Source organism: Acanthaster planci, linkage group LG08 (genome assembly GCF_054643075.1).
Source record: "Acanthaster planci isolate LZ-2023a linkage group LG08, COTS_SCS, whole genome shotgun sequence".
Taxonomy (NCBI): Eukaryota; Metazoa; Echinodermata; class Asteroidea; order Valvatida; family Acanthasteridae; genus Acanthaster; species Acanthaster planci.
In genome coordinates, this window is record NC_141784.1 from 724,935 (window position 1) to 738,550 (window position 13,616).

General features: G+C 40.7%; 1 protein-coding gene across 2 annotated transcripts in view; it reads right to left on the bottom strand.

Moving 5' to 3' along the window:
- Positions 1 to 291: 291 nt before the first annotated feature.
- LOC110978128 (lymphocyte antigen 75-like) overlaps positions 292 to 13,616 on the bottom strand; it is a 47,657-nt gene continuing 34,332 nt past the window's right edge. The window contains exons 40-53 of one of the 2 annotated variants that reach the window (XM_022232869.2): positions 12,206 to 12,373; positions 11,666 to 11,698; positions 10,679 to 10,854; positions 10,195 to 10,271; positions 9,623 to 9,717; positions 8,097 to 8,348; positions 7,372 to 7,514; positions 6,486 to 6,594; positions 6,018 to 6,274; positions 5,011 to 5,185; positions 4,369 to 4,632; positions 3,182 to 3,364; positions 2,352 to 2,378; positions 292 to 1,782 (exon numbers count right to left, since the gene is read on the bottom strand). In XM_022232869.2, the coding sequence (XP_022088561.2) occupies positions 1,556 to 1,782; positions 2,352 to 2,378; positions 3,182 to 3,364; positions 4,369 to 4,632; positions 5,011 to 5,185; positions 6,018 to 6,274; positions 6,486 to 6,594; positions 7,372 to 7,514; positions 8,097 to 8,348; positions 9,623 to 9,717; positions 10,195 to 10,271; positions 10,679 to 10,854; positions 11,666 to 11,698; positions 12,206 to 12,373 (2,186 nt within the window). In that variant the 3' untranslated portion in view covers positions 292 to 1,555. Of the gene's footprint in view, positions 1,783 to 2,351; positions 2,379 to 3,143; positions 3,365 to 4,368; positions 4,633 to 5,010; positions 5,186 to 6,017; positions 6,275 to 6,485; positions 6,595 to 7,371; positions 7,515 to 8,096; positions 8,349 to 9,622; positions 9,718 to 10,194; positions 10,272 to 10,678; positions 10,855 to 11,665; positions 11,699 to 12,205; positions 12,374 to 13,616 lie in introns of both variants that reach the window. The other variant, XM_087139659.1, reaches the window with a different exon arrangement.

The following is a 13,616-nucleotide window of genomic DNA, read 5'->3' on the forward strand; positions in this document are numbered from 1 at the left end:
GTGTTGGTATGCACTAAACCCAGCAAAACTGACTTTGGGCAACCAGGAGAATTAAGAATTCTAGAAAGTACCAAACTGGCGCTTACCCCGTTTCATATATAAACTCTACAGTATACGCAATGTTCGTAACAAAAAAGAAATGGCATGCAACTTGGTGTTAATTGGCTTTTCGTGTAACTTTGTTTTACAATTTCATTTTCAATTTTCGAAGGCAGTAATCCTTTTTCTGAATGTATATGCTGATAATGTACTCTCAATACTTACTCGTGCATTAAAGACATGGACAGTAAATGTCTTAAAATATTGCCGTTTTTTGCTGGCAGGATTTATTGATTGCTTATGATAAAATATAAAGAATTTATTAAAGATACGTCACCAGGTAACTGAATGGCTATCCTGTGCAGTATGAAATGATGAAAACTAACTCTACATTCTACTCAGCCTACGTGTCATGAAAAGGTTTAAGCCAAACCATATTGTACCGTTTACGTGCACCGAGTAGAGTAAACTATTACGATAAGGATAGTTTGAACTTGATAGTCTGAAGGATAACATGCCTCCATTTTTTCTCTGTTGTTTGATCAAAACGGTTTGGTAAGATATAATGTTCGAACTAGAAATTAAAATGCTAAGTGACAAATCAGGAAGTCAGAATAAGATGATTCGTGAAATCGCGTAAGAAAGGAGTTCTTACACAAAATGTAAATTACAGTGAGCAGTTTTAAAGACATGCACATTGCCCCGGGTTCTTAACTAATATTCATTTCATCGGTTCAGTATATTTTCTAAAAATATCAGAGATGAGTGTCACAAATATACATGAAGTATTGTGTGAACCAGTTCTTAATGCTGTTAGCAAAATAATGCAAATTAAATGGAAAGATTTTATGGAAAGACAATAATTGAATTATTGGACCAAAAATAAAGGAAACAAAACAATTAATACTGATACATTTGCTCAAAGAAAAAAGAAATTCTTATACAACTGACTTTAGCTATTTAGAAAACAAACTTTAGGATAGACATCTAACTACATCATCATTAACTCTGTTGCTCCCCTCGGTAAATGCAGGCAATTTCGACAATAGATTTAACCACTTGTTTTCATGACGTCGTCTTCTAAAAGAACAGATGCATTTGCTTCTTTGTTAACATTTAGACTGTGGCGATGAACACAGAAATCAAACCTTGCTCATAACGTCCCACCCGCTGCAAATACTAAACTCCCGATCACAACCAAGCAAGATTGCGTCATGTGAGAAGGGACTGAAATCTCTCCACGTAAAATACACCCGATAAAAGTTCTCTTCTTGGTTTTACTTAATTTCACTTGTAGGCCTATGTTCTGATTGTAAAACAGAGGCTACAGACAATACTGTATGGCGGGTTTCAGGAGCTATCGCGTGATTTCATTTTGGAGGAAATACAATGTACATATGTATTGACTTTAAGTTCCCTATCCCAAACCAGACTTTGTGTTTCAGTGCTTTAATATTTCAAAGAATTCTGCAATTCTAAATGAGCCAATTCAAGTTATCCAGCACTGGCACCCTCTTCAGGCGTCACTCATTGTACCGGATGACACCTCTGGGTTAGGTTTGACCTCTTCCAAGGAGGGCGTATACAAAACGTTGTCGAAGCTGGTGCTGGACGGCAGTCCGGGGTCCTCAATGAGTCCCTTGGGCTGGCGATTCTTCATAAAGAAGTAGCCGATCCCAAGGACAAGAATTACCAACAGCAGCACGCCGATGATGATGCCAGCTATTGCTCCACCGCTGAGGCCTGCGTGGAAAGCGCCCAGTATGAGTGAGTTAGGCGACAGAACTGTTCAGAAGATCCTGCAAAGCAGTGCGCACCCAGGATTTGTCGTTGTGGGTGGTGTGGGACCAGAATCTCCCTTATAGCTGATGATATCCCCTATCCCGGGGGTTACGCCACAGAGGATGTACGGTTTTATCGTCACAAACGACATGACAACTGGGGGGGGGTCAAGTCCCGTTCCTCTCTGGTAGGTCAATGTCACAGGGTCATTTTTGGTAACGTAGCCCCGAATTTAACTACCACATCAGTGAAAAGAACGATCCATTTTGGATCCATTTAGTTTTCAAATTGAACGCCTTTGGCATCTTCAAGGAACTACTGTATCTTTACACCTGTCCTACTACAAGTGCCGTGGATTCTAATGTCGCCAAATTTGTTGGTGTGTCATGTCATTACTTTATAAACACTGGTATTTTGAAACAGAAATTGATCATCAATGTCGCCCATGTACATGTCCAAATACTGGTGTTGTGTTTGGGCAGTAAACGTCTCAACTTGGGCGAGCTCAAAATTTAGAAACTTGTAGTTACCTTTTTGTGGCGATGGTTTTGCCACATCTGCAGAAAAAGAAGAACAAATTGCTTTAGTTATAAAGGACTGTAAACAACAACCAGTTTTAGGCCTAATACAGGTATAAACAAAAATCTTGAAATCCAAGGCGCTGCTTTCGCTTTAAAATACTGTTTGGTTTAGTCTTAGACCAGTCCAGTGATCATGACAACGCTGTGATTGGTCATTCGGACTGACCCCGCCAATTAATGGTGGTAAACATTAAGATAACTATTGTGCGAAGCCGCTGTTCTGTGACAGTCACATGGTATAAATCCACCGACAATGTTCAGTGGAACCTTTTAAGATCATTCATACAGCATTTGTTCATTTAAAAATGTCATAACTGGGGTACAGGGGGAGACACGGACATTAATTACCGGAGCAAGAAAATGAAAAGAAAATGCCATGAATGACGCTGTCCCATTCTCACTGAATTTCTAAACACTTGCAGTACAAATGCCCCCGTGGAGACCTCTTAAAATCTGCAACACTTCTTAGCCTAATAGCATCTTCTCACCAGGGGTGTCAAAATGAAATTGGCCTCTTATCCAGTTCCTGTTCCTCGTTAAAGGTCTACAAGCCTAGTTCTGTCCAGGGTAATATAATTAAAAGTCCATATTTAATCACACCTGCTTGAAAATGTAGGATTTATCACACCAGCTTCCAAATGCAGTATTTATCACACCTGCTTCCAAATGTAGGATTTATGTATTTGGAGAAGGCATAACGTACACATTTTTTCGGAACATTCGTTATAACCGCCCACATACCTTGCTCCTTGTAGCATTCGTTATAACTGCCCACATACCTTGCTCCTTGTAGCAGACAAAAAAAGCCCCATAACTGCACGACAGCGTCTCCCACTTGCCGTACGCTTTAGGCATTAGCACGGCACAATCGTTCCATTCGTTTTCAGCGGGTTCCCCAGTAGCCCAGTTGGTGTAATCAATGGCGTGACCATCGTTCCAAGAAAACTCGTAATGCCCTCCTCCTACGGACAATATGCAGACAAAAACTTCCAATTAAAGTGTATATCTTTGAGATAACTCAGGTTAAAATCGAATTCTGGATTGAAGCATTTTGTCAAATAAAATCGATTTTTTAGGCAAACAGTGTGAAGCAATCAGTAACAGAGGACGAGTTAGTCTTGGATTTCAACTTAATTCTCTTCCACTCTTGACCATCAACAACGCAGCCCATATACAGATAAAAAAACCACAAACTGGGAGTTGCACAAAGACTTATTATTTTCAAAACCGCAAGAATGCTGGAAACGTTTAACCTTTACAACACAAAGAAGGACTTTGAATGCAGCTTCTGAAGCTTTTTTTGATACTGAACAAAACTTAGCACTTTCGAAAATAAAATTCAACCCATATTTTTCGCTATAGAAACCAATAGAATTATGGTGAATGTAGAATATCCAACTAAAACCACACATTTGCTATACAAACCCATATACAAATGTGGAACATTCAAAGATGAAACAATGTGAAAGGGCCATCGACTATTCAACTCAACTCATACATTTATTGTACAAACCGGACATTCCACCTCACATTCACTATACAAACGTATCTCAATGTCGAATATCGAACATTAAACTAGATATGTAATTTTTTATATGAAGTTTTTATTCCATTGGTTTTTACTTGTGACACGTATTTTCACCTGTGATATGTTGGTAGATAATAATATGACAAGAAATTTAATAACCGTGTAAATGATAGTAATTTTATGACAAATATATTTGCAAACAATTCAACTCTATCCAGGTTTCTTAAATTGTGATCTCCTTGTGATATGTTTACAAATAAATAAATAAACTTAGATAAAAAATATTCATTGTCATTGGATATCGCATAATATGGACAATCGGGTAAAGGACAGTCATATTAAAGGAAACCTGCGAATGACAGTCAACTGCCAAAATGTCAGTAATACACCGTCCAACCAAATCAATTTACGTCAAGATAGTTACTTCTTAACACCTACCGACTGGTTCACGGGAGAGATCCAACCATATTCCAGACCACTCGTAAGAATTTTCCGGTCGAAATGTTTTCTGGACAAAGTTGTTCTCGGCTTGTGTGTGGACCGACAGCAGTCGACCGTTATGGTCTTTCTCACACTGATGTTTTGCTTGATACCACGATTCGTAGCCTAAGCTGCTAGTGTTGAACTGGTAGCAGTGATCATGGAATGGCAGCCAACCGTCTGGACACGTGCCGGGAAGGGACGGATTCGTTGGCCGCAGAGCTGTGTAAGAGAGGCCCGAGCAATGAAAACACTGAATCCTGTTATGCAATCACCAAAGAGTTTCCTGACAAGCTGAGAGAAATGTGTAGCGTAGATAAACTGTTTGGACGGATAACAGCGCTTGAGATGAATCCAGCGCCGTCTCATCGGATATTCCTTTTAATGGAGGAAAGCAGTGTGCCGCCATTAGCGAGGGCCGCCGCCAATAACCAGTGGAAGGGCCATCATTCAGACAACATGTATTCATTCAACTTCTTTGCCTTTTCAAGGTGACCCCAGCAGATTGCCAGTAATTTCCTTTTCCCTTTGACACATATAGGCAGCGGCCTATTATCTGACGATGAAAAAGTCTTCGAATATCCAATGAAAGACGCTTACGTGTGGCGGTGGTCGTCCGGCAGACGAAGGGCATTTTGGCACCACAATCCGATGTCTCCCAATCCGTATTTTGTGTCAACATTGTGCATAGACCGTTTTCCTCCATGGGCTGGCTCCAGCCCCAGTTTGTGTATGTGACTGGCCAACCATCTGCCCAACGAAACTGCCTTGTATCCTGGGAAGAAAAAAGATCCTTAAAGGATAAAGGAGCGGTGTCAAATTGACAGAGTAGAATTTATGTACTGCAGAACGCCCGTTAGGGTAAAAAGCAGACCTCTAAAGTAGCAACGTTTCATTGTATCAAAAGTTGGTATTGGATCATGAGCCGGTAAAGAATGTAAGATGTCCATCGTATATAGATTTTATCAATTTTGAAGGACGATATTATCACAAAATCTGATATTTTTATAAGTTATGTGAAGAGTGGTTGAGCCGGATCCACTAAAGGTGCCTTTCCATATGTGCGTTTTTAGGTGCGTTGCGTACACAGTGCGTTCATGCATTCGGATTTCACGGACACAAACATTAACATTAATATACCACAAGTGTGTATTGCGTTTGGACGGATATAGGCAGCTTTCTACGTGCGTGTCAACACTTGCAGCGTTGCGTATCCATCAAAATCGCTCCCAGGGCGATTTTGACGGACTAGCACAACGCACACGTGTGTCATTATAAAGGTGTCTGTGAGAAGTGAAACGCATGAACGCATCATGTGCGCAACGTATCAAAAAACTTACATGTGGAAAGGCGCCTTCTACAACACCTGGCGCAAGTGTTGACAAGCACATGGAATTGAAAGGCGCCTTTATGTACCAGGGGAATTTTTACACAATTTGGAAGAGAAGGGAAATGAAATGTAATTTTTTACCAGCCACCATTGTCATTTTGAAATTCTTGGCGGTAGAGTATGGCCTCTTTTGTTCCCCATGAATCCAGACATGGTTGCAGTTGTAATGTTACTGTGGTGGTTGTTTTGATATCAAAGTATGGAAAAAATGCATTACGACATCAGCGCTGAAGCCAATCCAAATGGAATCCGGCGGAGGCCCGTCCTGGTTCAGCATGTTGTACATCACAAACGCCTCAGCGTAACCATCGATTATCGTAGCCAAGGCCGCTCCTTCGTTGGAACAGGTCACGGTGGCATTGCCAAAGTTCAACATCGTCATGTTGATCTTGAAACAGTCCTCGCCATATGGCATGTAATCCTCCAGAGGGCACTTACCGACGTCAGGGGGAATGCTGGTGGGCAGACTGGGATCTGGAAACAAGCGAAACCCCCAAATCCTGAGATAGCAAGGCCCTCTTGGACTCTTTAAAAAGGTATTTCTTCATTTCAAACCTTTTTGTACATCCTTTAAAAGTTACCCCGGTTGACGGAACCACACCGTTGTAACTCCATTGGTTTGCTCCATCATTTTACCAAAGACCTAGAGTTAAGCTACGCTGTGTTTGTGCAATAAAATTGTTACCAAGTGGTTTGTAGCAGAGATAGCCGTGTTTCTCTGAGCAGTCGATGTCATTCCATCGGCCCGGAAAATCGGGGTCCTTCGCCATAACAACACAAGCCTCCTCACCAAACTGTATGAAAGTGAGAAAAATATAACCTAGCTTTTCATCATCCTGCCACCACCACCACCATCTTCTTGAACCAGTAACAACCGTCTGGATTTAAAATGACCATGTTTGAATGCTTGAATCCGAGCGCAATAACAGGATTGAACGAATGAGTAATTTTGGGGCATCCAACTTACTATTTCACAGAAAATTGTACGGATTGCTGTTTGCTTGACGTCTTTTAACATTTTATTGAATATTAAATCATCTCCCATTACTGACAATGCCCCAAAATGGAACACACCATAACACACTCTAATACTGTACAACACCTGAATAAAATCTCCCTTGACTGGTAAATGGAAGATCAATATTCGGAGTCCTTGGAACATTATTCATTGCGTGTGCAAACCACAAAAACAGTGTACGTGTAGTTGGGTACGGGTTCACTTTGACCATACTAACTTGGAGGCAGAGAGAACACACAGAAAGTAAAGTTCAAGACCTTGTCTTCTTCAAGGGGCAACTGAGCTGGAAGTCCATGAAGGATTCTTGAAAAAGAAAACCTCTGCCAATGTTTTTGTTAATCCTTTAATCAAAGTATTGTAATATAGAAGACATGTAGGCATATACCTGTGAGTATATACCTCAAGATTTAACAGGGAATTTACAAGTACAAGTTTTTGAGTAGGCTACAGAGATATAATTCATCAAGTTTCACTGTTCCAGCCCGCGGATCTCTTTCAATGTTAACCAATTCCAACGGCAAAAGAAACGGCAATCTGAAATTGGGATACTTACAAATCCATCCGGTTGGTTGTTGGCCCAGTGAGTGTACATCCTCTTGCTTTGATCTACCCACAGAAAACTGAAGTCGTAAAAAGTTCTTCGCAGTCCGATCCACATATTGCTAGGTTGTCCCTTGAGAGCTGTTGTTAGAAAAGCTTTGGAACAGAAGGATAACAGGGATATAAGTTAAGGCATAGAAAGTTTATAAGGTATCTGCCAAAAAATACATCTTCAGCCCTGCCTGATATCTTGCTAAACTGGGAATAACCCTTAAGTCATACGTAAGCTTTCACGCAAGAAAGATAAACATGTAAAAAGGTTGAAAATAGTTTTAAAATAAATTGTGTACATGCACGTTTCCGTTTTAAGAATTTTGTTGAAAAGTAATATATTGGGCGTGTTCCATTTTTCGGGGCGAGGGTGGGGTTGGAAGAGGCTACTTTAAAAGTAAAAACTGGATCCAACGCTAATATTCGGATGAACTGCTTTAGAAATGATAAATGTAGGAACACAATGTTCAATGTGAATTTATGGTGAGCTTTATTGAAAGTCAATAGAAATACTGCGAACATTTTACCAAAAGGGCGGGAAGGCCCATAGACGGGCTGGGGTACAGTTCATTTTCCTCTGGCGTTCGCTGTGAAACTAGAATACAGAATTAGGAACGGATACCACAATCCAGACGGGGATAGTCTAGACAGTGCCCATTACCGCGAGCTCTGCTAACGGAGACTCACACTGGGTTAGCTGATTGTGTATCGCAGCTAGGTCGCCTCCCTCTTCCTTCAGACAATCATTCCGAGATTCGTTCCACGTCTTGCTGCCAGAGCGGAATTGGTAGCAAGCCTTACCCACCTTCAGCCAGTCTTTCGGACAGTTCCCCTGCTTGGGCGGCTTTGTTGGTTTCACAACAGGCGTCTTGCTGTCGAATTTTCTCTTGCAAGTATAAGCCAGTGACTTCCCGCAATTACTGTTTTCCCATTTTCCGTCTATGGGTGACAAGAGAGATTGTAAGGCTCTAAATTTGCATCAGAAAAACATCGTCTTCCATTGTTCTATTCCAACAGTTTTGTTATTTTACACCTGTCTGATAATGGGTCGTATGAATAAAAAGTAGCATTTGCTATTACTACCATTTTTGAAGCATTTACTCGTGTTTGTATTTTTCATACGAACACGAGTAAACGCTTCCAAATTCTTTTAGTTTAGTACAATTGCATTTTAAGCTTGTTTTGACATTAAGCAGTTGCTTCATTTTGAATGAACAAAAATTAGTAGGTTCTACAAAAACTGGAGTATTTACTGGACATTTTTCAAGACTGGATCAGAGCAAGCTTGAAAAAGAGAAGCATTTATTAATGTTCAAAATGGCAGCATTCATGAATGTCATTCGAAAGGAAAAGCTGTATGCCTTTAGGAGGGAACTTCAAAAAACGAGATGCAGGCAGTTGTACCGATTTGAGAGTGGCAGAGCAATTTTTGTCATCTAGGTTTTTGCGATCAAAGTTACTGCCATCGTGCTTATCTGCCATGCTGAGGTCTCAAGATACGGCACCATGCTGCACTGTGTGCATCCGTACATGCAGACAACGGAAGCCCTATTGTGCAAAACCATTCGGCTGAGCAGTCAGCCACAAGCATAAAACATTTGCTAATATTTATACTAGTCGATGCTGAATAGTAAAAGAAACATTTTATTCCTACAATTCAAGCATTTGCTTATTCTTAATGGTTTGACTTATCAGTAAATGCTTTTGCTGGTTGCTTGCACTTCATAGCATTTGCTAGTTTTTACGACCCACTGTCACAAAAGATTCCTTAAAGTGCACACGGCCACTTAGAGCTGAAAACAGCTCATTGTGCGTTTTCAAAGTTATATTAAGACAGAAAAAATGACACCTCTAAGAAAGCCTATGAAATAGGCCAAAAAGGATGAAAGAAAATACGCAGGCATTTGTAGGATTCGTATTTGGGCGGAAGAGGGCTCTGTAGGGACATGTTTGACTCTGAGCGGGTTTACGGCTGTCATGCGCATTGACTAAGTGTATATTCTTTTTTCGTATTTCTATTTTAATGGCCAAGAAGGGGTTTAATCCTGAACCCCCAGTGCTCCCGATATAATTTTTAAACTAAACTGTCAAGTTGAACTGAAGGCGGATATATCGTTCATTCCGTGATACATGTAATCACACATATGGTGCAGTTATTTTCGTCTGCACTGTTACGATCTAACAGATGAATTCCTTCAAGATGGGCTCCTTACTCCATCTCATCCGGACACACGTTGCTGTATCCTGTTGATCATTGGGTTGTCCGTGGTCCCAGCCTGGGTAATCCACATCAGTTCCATCAGTCCAGCTAGAAGCAACGAAAACCTTCATTTAGTGGGTAGTGGTGCTGCATGTAAGTCTGCCTTTATCTGGTTCGAAGTGACTTTGTCATGCACTGTCACGCACTAGTGGTTACAAGCTTCTATTGAATGAACACTTGAGTTACGAGTTAACTTCGGGCTCCATGGTTCCATAATTCCATATGTGCAGTGGGTGTGGTTTAAACTGAAGTGACGTCACAGCTTCAAACCACTGACTTCCATGGGTGCTTGCGCTATAAAGCCAAGTCATTATAACGACTGGACTTCATTCATTCTGTAGGGTTGCTAAGCTGTGGTTTACTGTATCTTAATATTTTAAGCCAAGTTAAACAATAAAGGTAGGGCTTAGAATGTAAATAGTCTGGCACCATCCCATTTGACACGTTACACTGAACAAGGTGCATCCAGGGAACACGATTGAAAATTACAGAATTAAAAGTGTCTTCAGGAGTTCAGCAACTTACCCATAATCTGTACCCAATCCAAGTTCAGAAACTTCATGTAGCCCAATCCACTGTACGTAAGCAAAATTGTCTTCTCCCTAAAAGAAAACGGGAGAGAGTGAGAGAAAGAGGAAACTAATATTAAGATTGAGAAAAAGTACAGGCCCAGTCACGCGTTGTCGCTTAGCAACCCAAACTTTTGAAGGGATTACTGAAAGTGCCAGCATTTTAGAAACGTTGCTATATACCACCTCTGTTTTTTTATGAGGGAAGCAAGAAAATTCTTTCACGAATGAAATAAACTAAAACAGTCACTTTATAAAGAGGAGGAAAACCACATTTTATCATTTCTGCTGTTCTTAAAATAAAAACAAAGATGGACCACGTTCTGTAGACCCTTTTCTCCAAATGGCTGAACGTTTGCTCTGTGGGAATTATGAAATCCAGCACCCCCGTCAAGTTTGTGAAATTGCCACATAGAACAATACATCTGTTCCTAACCCACCAATTTCTTTACAAAATACTGCTCAGCATCTGTGTGCACCGACACAAGGTAACCGCCTTTCGTGTTACAGTCCGCCTCGGCCTCCTCCCACGATACAGAGTCCGACACATGTAAGTAGCAAAAGGTATCTAGTTGTTTCCATCCACTGACGATAAACTGGTTGACACAATCCTTCGCTGTAAAGGTGACGTCATGAAAATGTATAAAGACCAGTGGAAAAGGATTTTGGAAGAAACCTCATGTGATGACGACAAGTCTCCACAAAATGTATGAGACTGCGCTGCTCCTTTGCACTACAGTTTATCAAAACGACTTGGGGAGGTGGCCAAAAAATGAAGGGAAAAATGTTATCCAGATTGTACTGATCCTCGAAAAAAAGGACTTCTAAATTTCCTAACGGAAAAGCGTGAAGAAGGTTCACCCAATCCTCCCAACCACGTTTTTGTAAGTAATAAGTCTTTTGTGAGTTAAAATTGAGTAAAATCTGGTACACCGAGTTCTTTAAATTCACATGAACATAACAATTTGAATTGTCCATACTAAAGACACTGTTCCTATACCTTGTGATTTGGGGCAAACTTTTCCTTTCCTTAGTTACATAAGAGACGCATTGCACCGACAGACCTTTTCACTAATAATTCATAATTATGCACGCATGCGCACAAATAGCCTTGGCAGCAAGAAGTGTATTAAAGCGAGCCATCGAAAAGGGGTGCAATTTTGATGAACATTTCTCTCAGGTTTCCGAGCTTTGTTCATTTTTTTCTTAAAAAAATCCTATTTAATCAGTTCTGGTATTAGTTTCTAATCTAAGCGGGATTTTAGTGCTCTGTAAAAGGCTTTATAATTGTGATTTTTCCTTCGCGCAAGAGACCGCCGTTTCTTAGTATGCCCCCTTCCATCAAAAGTAGCATAAAATAAAAAATGAAAAACTAATTAATACACCTTTGTTATTTCTAAACAGTACTTTGGTAGTGCAAGACTTACGTTTAAATGGTGCTTCTGTAGACGTGATTCGTGCTGTACGAGGAAAAGCGAAACATGTTTAGTCTGGATACAACAAGCACAGTGTGTGGTTATCCTTTTTGAAATGTTGGCTGCATCAGGCTTTCTGCTGTAAATGTCTCGCATTATGAGCGGTGGTAGGTACAGTCAGATTGTGGGTACGGTCAGAGCTGTTGAATCTTCCAACATACGCAAAATATACAGTGGTTTTATCAAGACAATCACAAGACCATTACGACCAGTAACACGTAGCAGAGTGAACAATGACTACCAAATGCTTTTGATGTAAATTCATTCAAATTGCTAGCGACTTGAACGGAGATGGGAGGTCTTGTGTGTTTATCTGTTGTGGGTCTTTATCAAAGTCACTACGACATTTCTACAAACTGCACCTGAAACAAAAATGGCAAATATCGGGTATTAGATAAGCAAACCAATTTGAAATTTGCATACACATATGTTTTGAGCCTGCTTTTGGGAGACCGATTTGGTCGTCAAATAAAAGTTAAAAAAGAGTCTTACTCTTGGGCTTTTCGCAAACAAAGTGGCTTTTGATATCACAAGCAATAGTGTCCCACTTTCCCTTAGCGGAGGTACGTATCTCAACACAGCTGCTTGTCTCATCTCCGTAAACGTTTCCAGCCCAGTTCTGGTAGGCCACTGGACTATCATCCACCCATTTCCAGCCTCCTGTAATTCCAACAATAAAAATCACCAAAGTCGGCAATCAGCAAAATGTCAAGAAAACCAAGAATTAAATATCTGCCGGGAGTAGAAGCACCTTTTCATCGGTTGAACAGAGCCATTTTGGTGGAGAGTGTTCATTTTGCTGGTAGCGACCCGTAGCGCGTTCATAGTCGGTCGTGAGCCACTAAAGTGCAGTCCCGACCAATGGGTCCTACGTATTGCGCCCTCTCTTGGTCCAGCTCGGGGCTCATACACCCATCTCTGCAATTGATGGTGGCTTAAACTGTAAACTGCATTTTTCAAGTAATTTCCCTCGATGCTTATTGGCTAGGAAAAGTGAGAACCGTGTGGGAAGCTCGTTTAAAGAGATGTATAGATAAAACACAGTAGATGCAAGTATTAACGATGATAACACGATTTCAATGTTCTTCCCGTGCAGTTGATCGTGTGTGCTGTACAGAAATAGAAAATGGCATTATTTAAAAACAAATTCGACTTTACACTGTAAAGTCGAATTTGTTATTTTTATTTAATTTTTAAAAAAATAATGTCATTTCTTCGGGATGAGCGTTGGCTGCACTGTTTTGGCACACGGTACGGACGGCTCATCTATCTGTTTGTGGCGCTAGGGACTAGAAACTAATCAAAATGGGCTGAAATGAATTTTTTTGCTCAGCCACTCCTTCAGTCTCGAGCTACAGGCGATCTCAAAAATGATTATTTTTAACACTGTACATATGCAATACAAAACACTCCAACGACTGCAGTTTAACTATATTTAAATTTTTTTTTGTCACTCACATTCTGCTCTTGTTGCCATGATGTTCACGTTCAGTGACATCTCATTCCATAATGTTCATCTGCATGTTTCCCTCCGTACGGGCAAATGAAATCAACTACAATATTACCAGTGTTGCCTGATTCCAAATGGTGGGTTATAATTGGTCTAAACCATCCCTCGCTCGGCTGACGTTGTCAAACTATAGACCTTATTCACCCACGTGACTAAACGTAAACCATACCTTCACATATGGACTGCCTTGGCAACGGTGATCGCAAATATTCCCACGGGCAGCTTCAACCACGTGCAAGCGCACGTGCGAACGCTGCATGCTTGACTAGTTTATCTCGAATAAGTAGATTACCATCACAACACGTCATAGGTCCAGCACGATCTTGACATCACAGGAAAAAGGTCTATAGTTAACTGTTCTCGTTCTGCAAACTTGCCCCAAGTTTTTTAAGC